Source organism: Danio rerio, chromosome 19 (genome assembly GCF_052040795.2).
Source record: "Danio rerio strain M-AB ecotype USA chromosome 19, GRCz13ab, whole genome shotgun sequence".
In the NCBI taxonomy this organism is placed as follows: Eukaryota; Metazoa; Chordata; class Actinopteri; order Cypriniformes; family Danionidae; genus Danio; species Danio rerio.
In genome coordinates this window covers 22,281,910-22,299,956 of record NC_141039.2, presented here as the reverse complement: position 1 = coordinate 22,299,956, position 18,047 = coordinate 22,281,910, and the positions used below count along the sequence as shown (strand labels likewise).

At 37.2% G+C, this 18,047-nt stretch overlaps 2 protein-coding genes across 9 annotated transcripts in view; one reads left to right on the top strand and one right to left on the bottom strand.

Moving 5' to 3' along the window:
• Nucleotides 1-14,896, bottom strand: part of igf2bp3 (insulin-like growth factor 2 mRNA binding protein 3) — a 42,556-nt gene extending 27,660 nt beyond the window's left edge. For 4 of the 5 annotated variants that reach the window (XR_015515741.2, XR_015515740.2, XR_015945140.1 and 1 more), the window contains exons 1-3: nucleotides 14,418-14,896; nucleotides 13,426-13,486; nucleotides 4,637-4,685 (exon numbers count right to left, since the gene is read on the bottom strand). Coding sequence is in view for 2 of the 5 variants with exons in the window: in XM_087293952.2 (XP_087150078.1) it covers nucleotides 4,637-4,685; nucleotides 13,426-13,486; nucleotides 14,418-14,592 (285 nt within the window). In the remaining 3 variants the exon portion in view is untranslated. 5 annotated transcript variants of the gene reach the window in all.
• rftn1a (raftlin, lipid raft linker 1a) overlaps nucleotides 1-18,047 on the top strand; it is a 213,844-nt gene that overhangs the window by 161,179 nt on the left and 34,618 nt on the right. The window lies entirely within an intron of this gene.

The window sequence follows — 18,047 nt, the reverse complement described above, 5'->3', positions numbered from 1 at the left end:
CAAGCAAGTAAAGATGATGTTAAGAGGCTTTTAATAGTTCCTATTCTTCTGAAACTTTAAAATAAACTTTACTGTTCAAAAAATTTGTCACACACACACACGGGTTTTAAAATATTTGGGGAATAGGAATACTCACAACACAACTATTGTTTTTTTGTTCCACAATTAAAAATGTTAAAAAGCAACTAAACATTATCAACAAACATTTAAATAGTAGTGTAATATTAAAATAAAGCAAACTTATTCTCATTTAGGTTTCTATTTTCACCAGAATACGTGCCAAAATAAACTATAATAATAAAAAAGCTTTATTTTTCATCTGCCAAACCCAGAAACTAATACTCCAGGGATGCCCTCATGCATTTCCAATGGCTTTTAAGCACAGACATTTCAGACATTTCTAATTTTAGCACAAATCAAGGTTTAAAAGTCTTAAGAATGTCTAGAAATTCAAGGAAAGCCATGGCTCAGGTCATGTGATAATTCTCTTCCTGGTTTACAGACTACAAATGGCTTTATTCTGTTGCTGGATAATACTAGTCCGAGTACTAAACTACAACAGAGCTCAGCACCACAGGGCAAAACCAGAGTAGACATGATTCATCAGACGCATCATAAATACTTCAACAGAATTCTGCTGCGGATAACATGCACAGCCGGAATGATGCATAATGGTTTCAAAGTTTCATTTTTGTACTCATTTATAATCATTAAAAATAATACTGCGGTCTATTGATAGTCTTTCCCCCCCCCACTCTTCACAAACTGTCTTTCAAATACAGTTCAAAATCCCATTAAATTGACTTGTTTAATGTTAAAGCATTCTACGAATTCAAATTTCACTAAAACATTAACATGGTTTTATAAATAAACATTAAAACAAATTCTTCATTTCATACGCTCATCAAATCTATGAACTCGCTAGTAGCCAACATCTTTAACATGATACTGAAGATGCTGTGCAGATATTTAAATAGTCACTGATAAAGACAGCAGATGCAAAATCTTATTAATTAACAAGTTAAGATTTTCTCTTAAAACAGTGCTCAGCATAAAGGAGTACACTGCTTTTAAGATTTATATTTTTATCCATTTCTCAGTGAATATAGACATATAGATAGACGTATTTTGGTGCACTTAAAAATATTTATTAAACAGATTCATTGATTAAAATAACATTTTAGTTGCCAAACATATTTAGAAATTGAAAGATAATACAATTAAATTCTAAATATTGCAAATATAAATTGCAACCTACAAAATTAACCAAAATTCTCTTAATTTTTCCTTTTTAAATTTTTTTTTTAAATTTAAGGATATGGTCACATGTATAAATAAATTTTTTAAAATTCCAATGCGACTGCTGCTTTCTCTGTTCGCCATGCTGGAGAGGAACAGTCTGCGCAAAAGAAGCACAGAGTTGGTTTCATTGAATACAGCTCTCATATGATTGGCTGAAAGGTACGAGTTGCCCTGACTCTGAAAGGAAAGTCTCAAAAATACACACACACACGTATCCAGGGGGAGTCGTACGTGAAAGAGGATTTGCACATTCTCATACAGGATGAACTCGCAAGTTTTAAACATTTAAAACTTTTTGTACACTCTAATATATTTGCAAATGGTGTTTTGCATTTGTGAAACGTATTTTATTAAAATGTATTTTTATTTTGAGCACGTGAAATTTTGTGAATATAAATAAATTTTACGCCTGTGAATTTGGTTTTATGCACGTGAATTTGGCTATGCATGTGTACATCGCATCTTTTGTGTGAATTTCTTTTGAGACTTATCTGATTTCATATTTTATGGCCGTTTCCACTGTCAAAAGCGTACCGAACCAAACTGTACCGTACCACTTTTTTCGGAACCCTTTCGAAAGGGTCCTAGACGGGAGAAAGGAGTACCAAAAGGTGGAGCTACACGTGCAGCTGAACGCTGATTGGTTACAGAGATGCGTCACAAGCTCGTGGAGCTACACAGAACGTAAACAAAGGAACCGCCATGTTTTTTTTTTTAAATACAAAGCAGAGACATTACATGGAAATACTATATGCATAATAACCAGCCATGGATGACCCGAGCTCAAACAAAACTTGCTGTCGTCTTTGTGACAAGACACAAAGCCAAGAAGAAAAATCTGCCGTGTCCTGTTGTTGTTTTACGAGCCCGTCTAAAAGTGCAAGCGGTATGCGCTTTCTTCCAGGAGCTCGCAATCGCTTCTATATTTGGTATAACGAACTTCTTGAGCTGTTGATAAAAACGGAGCGTGACTATTGAATTGTCTCTGTCATCTGATCCATTCAGGAAAAAAGGACAAGCGTGAAAGTAAAGCGAGAGTGAAACAAAGAAAAAAAAAAAAAAAAAAAGAGAAGCCTAATAATATATCGGAGACTGTAAGGGGCTGTATGTGTTCATATATGTTGCATTTATGTATTTATTTTATTTAATTACAGACGATACAGTAGCCTATTTCGCACTGTCATTGATCTGCAGTTATAATCAACTCCTGTTCATAGAAAAGATAGTAATAAACATTTATACACAAGTATTTATGAGTGTAAAGCATCTGATTTGTGAGAAGTGCTGCTCATTATGATATGTGAACAACCCGTACAGCTTTACTGTAGACATTAATTCGAGCGAGCATGACGTCGACTTAAACTGTCATACACCACGCCCACCAAAAGGGTACCCTTTATGGTGGAAACGCAAGCCTGATAAAGGTGACCCGTACCGACCCGAACTGTACCAGTCAGTGGAAACGAGGCACTATTTACCACTAAGAAATGAGACACCATTACAACACTTGCACGCATCATTATATGTTATTACTCATTATTGCTCGTACTTCTTGACATCAGACAATCACAACTTTAGTTATTCCAGTTGTGTTATTTTTTGGTATTTATCTTCAGGGGAAAAAAAAAATATATATATAGGCAACGATATCATATTGTTGTAACTATACTGTGTATTTACACAGTGGTCATATTCATCTATACAAACGCACGAAAACAACATTATTGTTATGCCAGATACTGTAGAAAGCTCATTCCCAGCTACTAGACTTTCTCACAGGGTTTTCAAGTGTCAGATGTCAAAGTATGTTGTGGAACGACTACTTTACAGCAGTTGTTATTATCATGAATTACAGATAACAAAATTTAGCAATCTTTATTTTAATATTCAGGATCGTTTCGTTCTTCAAAACTGGTCTACCAGAACTTTTGCTATGACAACAAGTCCCGGATCAAACTTGGTCGGGAGCAGGCTCATTTCATGTAAACAGGATTAGAGTGGGTCAGTTCAAGCAAAGATAATACTGAATGTACAGAATATTTTCTTACAGTAGAGTTATATACACTTGGGAAAATAGTAAATATTTAACTAATATGCAGTTATAATGAATAAAAATACACAATTTATTTTTCAATAAAAAATTTGAAAATTTTCCTGAACTTGTGGTCTACCATCAATGGTTCCTAAACTGAAGTATGCTAGTGGATATTTACTTTCACCCTATTATACATGTCATGTTGCAGACTAAACCCATGATGGAAAGCACAGCAAGTGGCCTTTGTTAATTGTAGTTATTGTCGACTAACATTTTTTTTTAAATCATTACTTTTAATCCAACATCAAGGAGGTAATGACCTACTACTGTAATAATACATTTCAAAGAAACTGGTAGTTGGGAAGCCCCCCACCACAGGTCTGATTTCGGAGGGTGGGGGTCTCTGCCTCGCATCCAGTAAATTAAATGCAAGAGAATTGGTCATGGACATAAAAGCTGAGGAAACACTGCCAGAACACAATGCAGTTTTGAATCTGAAGTGATTCCTATGATCAGAGCACTTTTGTGGACTTCTGTAAGGCTCTATTCATTCCCAGCGCAGCCATGCAAACGCACAGGAATGAAGCGAGGAAGAGGGATGAGCAAAGAGAGCTTGTCGTGCAAAGTTTTCAAAGGGTCAGTGAGATCTTGTCTTGAGCTCACATGAGAAGCGGCAGGGCAAAGAGCAGCATACGGAGCGGCACACAAAAACACTTTTACAGATACTTAGATCTGATATGTGAAGGACAGCAAAGATGGGTTAGAGGGATTTATTATTATTATTTTTTTTTAGCTGATCAACATCTCACGCTTTTATGCAATTTATGCTGCAATCTACACTTTACCAAACAAGAGAAGACAGATATTGACCATCCATCTTGCAGTGCACAAAATATTAAATGAAAACAATTGCAGTGTTTAGGATCAGTAGTGATTTTTGTAACTCTAGATCACATGATGAGGATTACGGGAGTTCAGACCACACCAAATACAAGCCACACACTCATAAAATGTACACACAAAACAAACTGCTACCCAAAAACTGCCTAGAGGAGTATCTGATGTAAAATACATGATAAAAAAAATCCTTAAAAACATAAAATTGCATTTAAATGTGGAGCGTTCAAGCTTGTTTGATGCAAGATGTCAAATTCTAGGACATTACTCTGGAGGTCTGGTGGCCAGCGCTGCCGAGGTGTGGTGGTGAGCCAACAAGTCTCAGCACTGCTTCAACATCACACCTCGTACAAGCCCCTTCACCTCAGAGAACTAGAGTGGAGATGAAAAAAGGGAACTTACTTCCCACTGCATGTGAGGTGGGATATTCCTGATCTGCAGCTTACAGCTCCTGCAAAAAACAGAGAGGTCATTATAAAACTACACAAGGTAGTAAAAAAAAAAAAAAAAATTCACAAGTCAGCTCTGTCTAGATTGAAAGAGATTCTAAACAGCAGTGATTGCTTTAAGAGAAAAGCATTGGAATAGAACTTTTTTTTTTCTTAACATGACATTTAGCTTTCTAAAATGTTATTATAGGTTAAAAAAAAATTCTGACAACTGATCAGCAGAAAAAAAGCCTTATTTCATTTAATTTTTAAGATGATTAATAACAGAAGCTACTTTTGTTTTTGAAAGAATTACTGAAAATTGCAGCTACATAGGGAATAATCCTATAGCCAACTTAATACTAAAAATGGCTAAACAAAAATTATTTTTTTACGGAAACGTATCAAAGTTAAGGTTAAGTTACATCTAAGGCTGTGTGATTTGGAGAAAATATCTAATTGCAATTTTTTTTACAGATATTATGATTGTGATTTTATTTTGTAGTTCAGCTTCAGCTCAATAATCTGCCTGTTTATTTTTTCCCAATTTCTGTTTAACAGAGATTTTTTTCAACCCATTTCTAAACATAAATTGAAATAACTAATTTCTAATAACGGATTTATTTTATCTTCGTATGATGACAGTGAATAATATTTTACTATATATTTCTCAAAACATTTCTATACAGCTTAAAGTGACATCTACTAGGTAAATTAGGTTAACTAGGCATGATAGGGTAATTAGGCAAGTTATTGTTTAATGAAGGCTTGTGTAATGTAAAACTGCTTTTATTCTAGCGGAAATAAAACATAAAACTCTCCAGATGAAAAAAAAATACAAACATACTGTAAAATTTCCTTGCTCTGTTAAACATCATTTGGGAAATATTTCCCAAATATCCCATATCACAACCTCTTAAGATTAGCTAATCCCTACGTTTCAAATCACGATTGCATTTAGATTTTGATTAAATCACAGAGCCCTAGTTAATCCTCTCTGAAAGATGGTGGTATGGTCTAAGTGGAGACCTCAGACCTGATATCTAGACCCGCAAACAGAAAGTGTGTATTCTGAATGTACACTTAAAATGGTTCATTATTGACATCACCGGTTGTTTAAAACACATGCTTTTGATTTTTTTTCATCTTTCAAAATAATTATTGTTAGAACAGTTTATTTAAAGTTCTTTAAAAGTTCTTCTATCACTAGAAACGTAACGATTACAGATTTTGGTTGTACAATTATAGTCCGAGGAATGATCACGGTTTAAAAGTTATCACCATTATTATGCATTCATTAATTTCAAAACACTACTTTTTTAGAGGGGAAAAAAAACACATGAAAACTTATTTTAAAGTTTTATTTATAGTTGATCAGTAACCAAATAATACAGCAAAAAGTTTCTCCTTGGACTTGAGTGAAAATTTTTTTTTTTTTTTTGGCATTTAAACAAGTAATAATTTTACAATGAAAATAAATGAATAAAATCTGGCTAATCTAAATCCAAGTATCATATTAGCCAAGTATTTCTCTTTTGAAAAAAACAAAACTGGGTCAAAAGCTACTTCACTTCTGTTTTTATTAAGAACTTGTTTGACATATTCATTTTGTATTTTTTTTTGTCTGGAGTAGAAATGTGTGGATTACATACAAAGTATGAAGCTGAATGGTCTAGTTCTTTCCATGTGACTCACAGTGAGCTTGAGTTCTTTCAACTAAGCGCACCTGGAAACTGTGAGCACATTGCATCGCTCCCTATATGCGCAAGAAACAAACTTGTGCATGCAAAAAATGAACAGCCCTTAGGCCCCGTTTACACTAATGCGTTTTAGTTTGAAAAAGTTTTGCTACGGTTACGCCATCCGTCCACACTACGCCGGAGTTCTCGATCGCCGAAAACTGAGCGTTTCGAAAACGCTGGAGAGGCCGTTTTCATTCTGAAACGCTGCTGCTCCGTCTCAGTATGGATGGGGAAAGACGGAGACATCTGAAAACGGAGGCGGGGCTGCAAACGTTCGCCTATCTGATTGGGGCTTTTCCTCAATATTAAGTAGCCCACACACAGTTCAGTCTCGCATCCTCTTCTTGTAAGTTCAGACTTCGCAAGTTTGATCAAGGCTGCAGTCTCCCCCTTCTCAGTTTGATATGGAAAACATACCGAGGACACGCGTAAATCTTCAAAGGGAACAGTGTACTTTATAACTTCATTCACATTACCTTGGCTACGTTGTTTCACTTTCTCAACAATAAAATGTAAACATGATTTAAGGAACTGCCTATTTTCTTTTTAATATTAGAAAACTTAACAGACAGCAGAAATGTTGAGGCGTTGTGCTGCATATATGAGCGTCATCTTCACTTTGTGGATATTTATAACAAAACGGAGCCTATAGCAACTGCCTCCTTTCAATTTCAGTGAAAATAGAAAACGCACCCTCTCTTTTGCTGAATATCAGTTTTAATAATCGACAATTATAAAAGTATAACATACAATAAGTTTATACATTGTAGGAAATAAAGGCAAGCGATCAGTCAATGTACCTGGATTAATCATTAACTTATCTTTGCACTTAACCAAAACATGTTACCCGTGAACAAGTAACTTAATAGATTCCAATGACCAAAGTCACGGAATTGGCCTATGTCGTTAGATAAAGACAACAACATGAATGAAATATCACGTTTAGCAAATATAGTGAGATTAGATCCAGCGGGAGATGCGTGATGAGCAGTCCGACAAGCAGAGCTCTCATCTGGGTAGAAATGCTGGAGCGCTTGCCCGAGAGTGTGTGTGTGTGTGGTCACGTGATGTGCGTTTTCAGCGTTTTGGTGTGGACGGAGAGCAGTTCAGAAACGCTGGGTAAAACGCGAGTGTGGACGCGGATCGTTTTCATTCTACAACGCCGTTTTAGAACTAAAACGCACTAGCGTAAACGGGGCCTTAGTTATTAGCCTCAGCCATAGTTGATCTAATGGGTATTCACCTCAGTGTACAAGTTCGGAACTCTAGTTGCCATAACTTTTAGTTGCAACAATTTTGTTCCGTGCAGAAACGTGGTGTTGAGAAGCCTATAATAGTGAAATCGGTTAATCGTTGCATCCCCATCTTTAGGTAAATTCAATTTGCTCTACAATCAGTTAACCAGACAACAGGCAGTTTTGTGAGCCACTGATTGTAGGTTTGCCAAAAGAGGGACTGGAGTTGATCAACTGGAGCAAACAAAATCTGGGATTTGATGTTTTGAGAAACTAAAAGGTACCTAACTAAAACCAGTCCACTAATACCACCCATGAATCTGAAGGAAATAGTTGTTGTTGTATTTGTTTAATCCAGGATAATTGACACAAAGGCTGCACATCATGTTTATGGAACTAGAAGCGAGGACGATAATCAGGTACAGTGCATTCAAGAGTGAAAGTCCAACAGTGTGTTAAGTGTACATTTCAATTAGTTTCTTAGCACACAAAGTCAGGGGGAAGTCAACTCATTCAAATAGGCTGAAGCTATTTCAAAAAGTGACACAGAAGATTCCAACTGATAGTCCACTTTACCTCAGAATCTCTGATAACATTTACAGCTGCATCTACAAAATATACTTGACAATTCAATAAAACAAAAATAAAAACTGTTCCCAGCAGGTTTTGCTGCTCCATGGAACCTGACTAACACCCCGTAGACTCAGTTTAAACATCACTGGTATTGCTGCTCTCAACCAGGATTTAAAACATGTACATGACCAGCCCCGATGTACATTAATTAACTTTCAGTTGTAGATACAAGATTAATTTTGCATATCTTGCAGAGATATAAAATCTGACAATACAAGAGGTCATTATGTCAGATGTCTGGCATATTGCTATATGCCCACATGTAGATAATGTGACAAATGTTGGGGCAACTTAGAGGTTTAAGATACTTGCTTCACACATATACCATAGGTTATGTTGTTATAAAATCAATTCTACATCGTCTCTGAACTCAATGGTCAGGGATAACCAAATTGATTTAAGAATAAACTAATTAGTCAATTAATGCAATGACTTATTCTTCTTCAAACCGAACTTGAACAAAATTCATCACCTGCAGCTGTCAAGGACCCTGACATGGCATTTAATGTTTACTACGAGTACAAGAAGCAAGTCAACTTGGATAAAATTCCAACAAACTGCAAAATGAATAATTCCAAGAAGAAAAAAAAACAATACTGAGAAAAATTCTGCACACTTGCTTCAGATTCAATAACACACAGCATTATTAACTTCATTCAGGTTCACACAGACCCAGTAAAATTTTATACTGCTCTGTAAGAATAACTAATTCAAGACCAATACTGTCATTAACATTGTGTATGTTTTGGTGCGGCGATTGCGAAAGATCTATAACTGCCCACAACTCCAAAGTTCAAACTCTGTATACTTGCATATTTACACACACTAACACTGAAAAGAACAGAATGTACAGAGGACATGGGAACAAACATGCCTCTACCTGAACAGGTAGACAGTCTCACACATACACACACGTGTGTGTATCACACATGCAACATAGTTCAGGGTCTAAGTAGTGAGCAATAATGGACAACTCATAGCATACTAGTGTTAAAGCAACTGATCCACCATAATGGAGTAAAGTGATGTTGAGGCCCATAGGTGCTTCAAGCAATCAGCGTGCATCAACAGGAGTGCTTCACACCATCAATGCTTGATGCAGATTATTTAGCGTATTGCTTTCTAGTTACAGGTCACCGAAATGTCAGCTTTTGCCTCCATAAAAAGACAGTAAACCACTGGGGGAAAAAAATCTGTTTTAATTACGACTATGAGACAATTTAGAATTGAGTATCTTTGCTGTAGACAGTTAAACGGAGATCAAGCATCAATCTTGCTTCAACAGTCCGCAGCAAGGGTACTCTAAACAACAATATTTATGCTGAATATAATTGTCACTTCTAAAGCATGGAAATTTCTGCTCAGGTAAAGAATACAAATAGAGCAACACTGTATAGGTATCCAAAATGACTTGTGCTCTAAATCAGTAACAGCTACTGTGTGTAGAAAACACCAGGTTCCACACAATCAATTTGTATTGGGATAAAACAAAAGTATTTAATTTAGTTTTAGTGAAATTAACAAGTTATCTCTTTCCAAAAAACTCAACTGCGTCGTTTCAGCTTAATTTAAATAAGCAGTGTGAACAAACAGCAAATGCAACTGTATATAATATTAGCTGATTATATATATATATATATATATATATATATATATATATATATATATATATATATATATATATATATATATAAAGAAAAAGTTGATTACATATAATCTTGCTAAAGCTTGCTTTAAAAAAAAAAAGTAATAATAAAAAAAAGTTCACTCAAGCTTTGTAACGCTAAATAGGGTAAGGCCTGGAGAAGAATGCTGTAAGGGACATTTGCACTGATGAAGAGTGTGGATGTTAAAATGAGAACAATCACTTGTAGTCATCTTAAGAATTATAAAAATGCATCACAACTCGCATTCAACATCTCTGTGTGATTCCTGGACATGTTTTCCCCAACGTGCGCGCCTCCGGTCAAATCTTATGCAGCGCAATCCAAATTTCATTCTATATGCGATGACCAGCGAGGCAAAAATCCCACAGGTAGTTTAATGCTTACACTACATTTCTAACAAGTAACAGCTGCCATTGAGGAAAATCTAAGAAAACAGTTTCTTTAATAATGTACAAATAATTTAGAGCTTCAGAATATGGGTTGCACACCATACTACAGCGTACAAGCAGCTGTCCATGCTTCACTAAATACCCACTGTGGCAAAAAGCCCTGACAATTACATAACCTATACACTGCAATACATACAATGTTTAATTTTTTAATACACAAAAACATATCTAGGAAAAAAAAATTTTTTCCTAAAAAATAAAAATATACAGAAGCACTCTGCTGAATGAACCACTGAAAAAGACCATCAAATAGGGGGAAAAGCCCAGGTAAAACTTAAAGGTGTATGTGCAATCAAATATAATAATAATAATAATAAATCTTATATCTAAAAAATAGGTAAACCTTTTTATTTGTGTAAAGTGAACTGAAGCCCAGCGGTACAGCGTTCGTGGTTTGATGTACGAATTAAAAACTTCCACTGTCTTTTGAGGAATTTGGTGGGATTGGAGTGCTTTTCCCGTCCTGGGCTGCATTCCGATGGGAATGCAATATGGAATGTTCTCCTACAGCAGATTAAGCTATAGGAGCAAGAGGGGAGTGTGTGTGTGTGTGTGTGTGTGTGTGTGTGTGTGTGTGTGTGTGTGTGTGTGTGTGTGGTTAGGACGGGGGTGGGGTGTTAGTGCCCCATTTCAGGGTAACAGAAACTCTCTCTGCCCCCGGGGGGTGGGGTCTGGTAACCATGGATACAGTTTAGCCTACAGAGAAGAGGAATAAGGGGTGGGGGTTTTGCTGTGACGTAACGGAAGTAGAGGCATCTTCATTTACTACAAAATCCAACCGACATGCATCATAACTGTCTGTGAGCGAGCATGTGTATGAACATACATAGAACAATGGGGGGCTGCAGTAGACTACCCAATGCAAACATTCCAGGAGGAACCAGGAAACATGGCTGCATATTATCTTCATATACAAGCAACAAAAACATTATTTAACACTTCATTATTTTCAATTTTCATGTTATAAAGACTAAAAGAACATAAAAGAAAAAAACACTACAAAGCTGATAAAAAAATAAAAATCAGCTACACTTTTTGCATAAATGAAATATGCATAAAAAAATACAGCAGGACAGCAACTATACCAACACGGTTTATAGACTGAATGTGAGGCTTCACACTGAATTACTAACAATACTTTGATAAACTATCATTTTTACAGCTTATGATGTGATCAAATTTATCAAATTAATGTATTAAATATTTGGAGAAATTAACAGCAACAAAGTTTTTTATATAATTTTTTTTAACATTGATGGCAAACTTTTTTTTTTTTTTTTTTTTTTACACACACACAACAGAGTATCTTTTCAAGCTGAAGACCCTTTTTCCCACACCCATTGGGGCCCCCCTTCAAGTCATACGTGTGCAACACACACACACCTCTGAGTGAAAACAGCTATGCTAGTAATGAAGAGGAAGCTAGTTAAAAAGAAAAACGAAGTATGCAACCAAAAACCTTAAGGCCAATAGTGTAAACAAACCTGGTTTAAGAACTCAAATGTTTTTTTTTTTTTGCATAAATTATGCTATTATAGTTCTATTAAAAAAATGCAAGTTCAAATAGGTGAATATTCTATATTATAATTTATATACACACACTGCCGTCCTGACCACACAAAATCTCCCAGAAAATGGCTCCACAGTACGCACACCACGCTTTTGTACACTTACACACACATAATGAGAGTTAAGGGGCCAACTTTACCTATGTTATGCGTGTTTGTGTACATAAAGGATAGGTCCTATACAAAGCTCAGATGATAGAATGCAAGATCACTCCCATCATGCATTTCACTATACTTAACTCTCATTGGCTCCTAGTTCAAACAAACTTAAATACACAACCTCTGACCTGTTTCTATCAACATGGATGGCACTGGTGCAGCACACACACACCATTATAATACACTTAATTAAATTACCCTTAAACTCAATAGATTAAACCATTTTTGTGTCGTGAATGAAATTAAAAGGCAAAAATAATGTTTGAGTTAACGTAAATATAACATCTAATTGAACTATTAGAAATAAATTAAAAACGTGTTTAACTATTACGAATAATAGAAAAAGACCCAATGTGAAGAAAACAAACACTACGTAGCATATTAAAATTGAGGTCTAAACGTTTAAACCAATACGTATCGTACACAATCTGCGTGGAAATGTGTACACAAAAAATAATTAAATGAAATCACTCGCTTTTTTCTAAAAACCAACAGTCAGGAAATTATCAAACAGCCTATATGTACGAAAGGTAGATGTAATTTGTAAATAAGGCAAATGTTCATTTTATATCATGTCGTTACGTCAATTTGATATCTGATAAAACATCAACCTTATCGTACCTGGCTAGTAAACAGTGTTTTGGGGGATTACATCAGGTTTGGTCGTTACAGTTCCTGTGCACCCACAAACCAGTTTTCGTGACAAGACCTCGACCCTTGCAATCCACGCGCGCTGAGGAGTCCATCTCGTGCCTGAGCAGCGCGAGGAGGGGAAAGAGGGGGCGGAAGCACTGAACGGCATGACTGAATAGTAGTTTCTTCTTAAATGGACGCCACAGCAAGCATGGCTCCATAAATACACATTCATGTGCAACGTGCGGTCCCATTTACAACGTTTGCGTTCTCACTTTGCACATCTCTGCTACGTTTCTTGGCTGCGTTTTGTCAGGGCCTAAATGTCCAGAAATATGGGAATTTAGTTCATCAAGAGCCTCAGATGTATTACAAAAACCCACATTCCACACGCTGGCACTGAGGTTCAATCAGGAGCTCGCAAACCTTTTTTTGTTACTAAAACAAGCCATCAGATCTGCATTTAATACTGATAGCCTACATAAAACAGACGCCACCATCATTTCGCTTGCACATACGATTTTAATGGACCATATGAAGGAAAATCAAATCAAAGGAGTCTTTGGGGATTTAAATACATGTCTATTGTGTGGAAAATATTTAGAAATAATAATTCCAAGCAAAAGTCTGGATCCAGCCATTTTTATTAAATTGCATGAATTACACATGAATCTTACCTTTGTCGCTTAGGGACAGAGTGCTCCACTTCTAAGACTTTTCCGTGGAGTTCTACTTTTCCTGAAAAAATATTAATTATAATTCAGTAAAATCACATTATAATTTAAATCAAAAATGTTTATTGTGTGATAGACTTTAAATATACGAAAGTAGCCTACACAAATATAAAACACATTTACGTAACGTGTATAAAACCACACTTCACGGTGTCAGAAAAATATTTAAAATATCCTAATGTAAAACCTGTTTAATTAAAATAGTATAGATACAAAATTCCCAGAGGTTAAACATGGAAGACAAATTTGCCCCCACGCTTGAGCGAAGGCCTAGCCACGAGCAGCGAGACATTGACTTTAAGAACAAAAATGAGAATGTATAAATTAGTGGACAGTCTGTTTATGGCAAATATAGCAGGCTTTACACAATTTACACTCATCCCAAACACATTGGAGTCCATATTGAGCAAACGAGGGGAGTAGTCGAAAGGCCTACAAGCCACCAATGCAAGCCAACCACCTGGTGTTCTAGAGCTCGTAATTGCAGCGACATAAGTGATACAGTTTTACAATGACAAAGTTCACAAAAAGACACATTGTGTCTAACAGTGCAGTTCACTTCCAGAAAGTATACCACGAGCTGTTAAGTGCATTTTAAAGCCAGGGCGAAGAATCTAGCCCATTTTAATTCAAATAAACAGTGTGTTCAACGACTCGCCGCTTGGGCATCAGAGTTGTTGAACACATTTCTTATTTTGCCCTGCATACACAAGCAACGCTGCAACTTTCATAGACCCTTGCCCTTCAGTGATTCTGGGTCTAAAACGACACTTCAGCGAGTAAACCCGTGGTTTAAAAAAAAAACTGAAAGTGAGCGCTTGCTCACTGAATGCACACAATCCCTGCTTTGCATAGGCATTTAATTGTTAAAGGCTACAGTTGCATTGTACTTCATTTAAAGGGCGGACAAAATCACATACGCACAAAAGTCTCACCTGAAAGCGTGTCAATGGCCCTCATCGCTACCTTCTCGTCGGGGCAATCCACAAACGCGTAGCCACTTTTTACGAGGAAGGGAGCACTGAAAGGTATCTTCCACTGCTCAAAGATACTTTCCAAGTCCAGCGCGCTCGCCTGCTCGCTCACGTTCCCGATGTACAGCTTATTCATTTTGTTGTATACGAAAATGAGCGACCGTGTTGCAGAGAGGCAGCCCTTTATCGCGTCGCTCGGATGGGCAGTGTTTGTAGAGAGCACCGCACTGTCGCTCAGCGGAGGGTCTGGGAGTGTTCTCCCAATCACTCAAAGCTACTGAGATATTTGATGGACGAGATCGCCGCCGTGGTTGCGCGCACTCGCGTTTTCTTTTGATTCGAGCGAGCTGAATAATTTATTCCGTCACCTCTGCGAGGCAAGGGCTGGGAGGAAATAGAGAAAGTTTCTTTACTCTTTGGCGATGCGACTAAATTGTCACACACGTTAGTGTAGGCGCCGCCTCTTAATAACATCGAGAGAACGGGAAATCAAAAAAACCCAAGTTCTTCTGCCTTTTTCAATGAGCCACGTGTTCAAACTACAAATCAGTCCTGCACGTGAGGTGTCCCGGTTGCTCAATTAAGTGTCGGATTGGGGGAAAATGGCACAGGGATGACTGGGGTGGGGACAGATAGAGAGGGAGTGATGGAGAGAAAGAGAGAGAGGGATGGGGTAAAACCTCTCTACGTGCATTTGCAGAGATCCCGTGCACCGCAAAGCTAGCCGTTATGGCTATACCGTTCAATGATATTACGTTCGGTGGACTTTTCTCTGCTAATGCCGTTCCGCGCTCTTATTGGTTGTTGCTGGAGTTGTAAAGAGGCGTAGCACGCCGCTCGCTCACAGCGCTTTAAGTCAGCACTGTGGCTTTATCTGCACTTATGGTGGGCTACCATATAGAGGACGAGGGGGAGGGGCTGCCATTCATACAGCATCCACATCGTTGGACTTTTCAATCTATACATTAAAGGACCTACGTGGATTAGAAGAATGGCAAACATCTGAGACCACAAGCGCAACTAACGTGTGTAACTGTGCATTTATAAACAGCCACATATGTGGTGCATTTGTGTCACGCTGCAAGTCTACAGTAGGCTATTTGACATGTGTGACCTAGTGTAACGTGACCCAACCTGATTGAACAAAGCGAATTGTACACTTCCGGTGCCTAAAGAAAGGGGAGGGCCATGCAGAACATTGAAAAGTCGTAATGGTGAGTGGTAAAGGCGGGCCTCCTTCTGGCACAGCGGGGAGGAGATCCTAGGCCTCTGAGTTGGTTCATGCAATATGGCCACTTTAGACTTGTTCCCCGAAAATTATTGAACTGTTCCACAGAAGACTGGAGTTGCGTAATTTTTGCATGTGCGGCCTGCAATTCGCTCGACCTTCCACGTAAAGCGGAGACATTTACACTGGGCCCACGCCCTATGCGCCTCGCTCTCTCTCCCCTTGCTTTCTGCCACACACACACACACACATGCACATAAGTCGTGTTGGACTTCTTTTCATGTATACATGTCTAAATTCACAAACAAATGTAAATATACAATTTATATAGATAAGTTATCAAGTGCAGAAAAAAATCACAGTTGAGTCTACGATAGCCCACGTTAGACAGATTTTTCCAATTTTATTCGGAAATGAATTTGCTAAATGTGAGTACTTGAAGCAAGAAAAGTCTTTCTACAAGGCTGGTAGTGGCATAACATGGTTACTGATTTTTTTTAGTCTGCGATCATTTTTGTTACCTGGCGTTTAAATTAGCTATGTGAAAAACATATCCAATACATCTTTGATTTAAACAGACGCCATGCGAAGCATTGAAATGGTTGTGAAATAAAATTCATTTGAATTAAAGATGCTATTTTTATGCATTTTACTTTGACAGTAGCCTATTAACAATTAGGCCTATATGCACGCATGTTGTGAAATCTGATGTGAAAATATTAGCCTGATGGAGGCCATTTTCGAATGAGTTTCCCTTTTGGTGTAGGACTACTAATAAAAATTCAGAACGGATAATAAATGTTTATTTGAATTTTTTTGTCATCTTTCCAACTGTGTACATTTACGATAATTTGGTTTGTATTTCTCGACAATTTATCCCACATTTTATCTAGTAAATGGCCATTAACCTTTCTTAAGAAACACAGACATACACTGAATTACAGTAAGCTTTACTGTATACATTAGCTTTTTTATAACACAAATAAAATATCCACGTGCACAATTTAAATCCTGGTACGAAGAGCCCTCAAATCTCAGTTTTCTCATAATAAAATATAACTAGCTTCTTTCATTTCCACAGGTGTTCACTTTAAATGGCACCCACAAGTGTAATGAGTAAAAAAAGAAAAAGAAAAGGAAAAAAAGCTGACTTCAAGTCAGACAGCATGGGCCTGGGTGCCAGTAGTATAGCTCCAGCTCACACAACTGAAATACTACAGTAGAATGGCACGCACATGCTGCGCTCCTATTGGACAAGCAGGAGACCAATGAGAGCGCAGCTCCTTCTGCTTTACTACTCTGGCTGTCTGCTGCGTCGACTGTTCATTCATTGGTTTTCATCCACTGCTCTTCGTTACAAATCCAGGCGCGAAACAATTACTATGGGTTAGACTTCCTTCAGCCAGTCTGAAATAAGAAACCGGAACACATTCTACATACATTTCGCGTTGTTTCAGATTCAAACCGTAAAATACATGCACAGAAAAAGTGGAGGAGGACTTCGTTTTCATGAGGTATTTCGAGGCATTTCGCATGAATGTGTTGTATAGGAAATTTTCTAATACTGCAAACTTGTGGTTATTTGTTTACAATTGTCGCGGAATGTCTTACTTTATACAATGCCTTAGGTACCCAGTCCTTTTGTCTAGCACACATGCGGGGATTCTCCTCCCCTCATTCGTTGGTCAGATCAGAAGCTCATTTTCATACCATTGCCCTCCTTTTGCACCGTTCATTTCATATGGTAAACTTTTTATACAGACTGTGATAATGTAAACGTACATAACAACCAACAAACATTTACATCTGTGCAGAATAGTTATGAGGTTGCTTTGAATACACGTTACCGAAAGGAATGCGACCCGTTGCTCCCTCCCGTCAGGGGAGACGCTTTCTATAGGAAAACAATGTGTAAGTTGTATGGAGTGAGGTGTATATCGGTTTTGACGAAAGATTCCAAAGGAATTTCTTACCAAGCACCGTGATAATTCACTATTTTCAGTCGAATAAGTGAATCGAACGAAAACATAAATTCTTGTAAACTTATCCTATAGATTATATACTAACAAGCGGCTAAAAGCATTTGTTTTCTTCGCCTTCGTTGAAGAACAATGGATTTAAGCACAGTGTCAGTTATAAAACGTTATATACGGACCGTTTAAGGATTTATTAGTAAATTTTCAACTTGTGTCCGTCGCTGAGCGAATGTATGGAACAGTATGTCCAGTATCGCCATGTTTTATACGAATTAATTGCTTTCAGAAACTTTAATGCAAGTTTCGTCTAACTTATAGCAATTTTCTCTAAACGTACTAAACAAGCAAGTAATTCATTGAAAACGATTATTTCTCTGTTAATTTTGT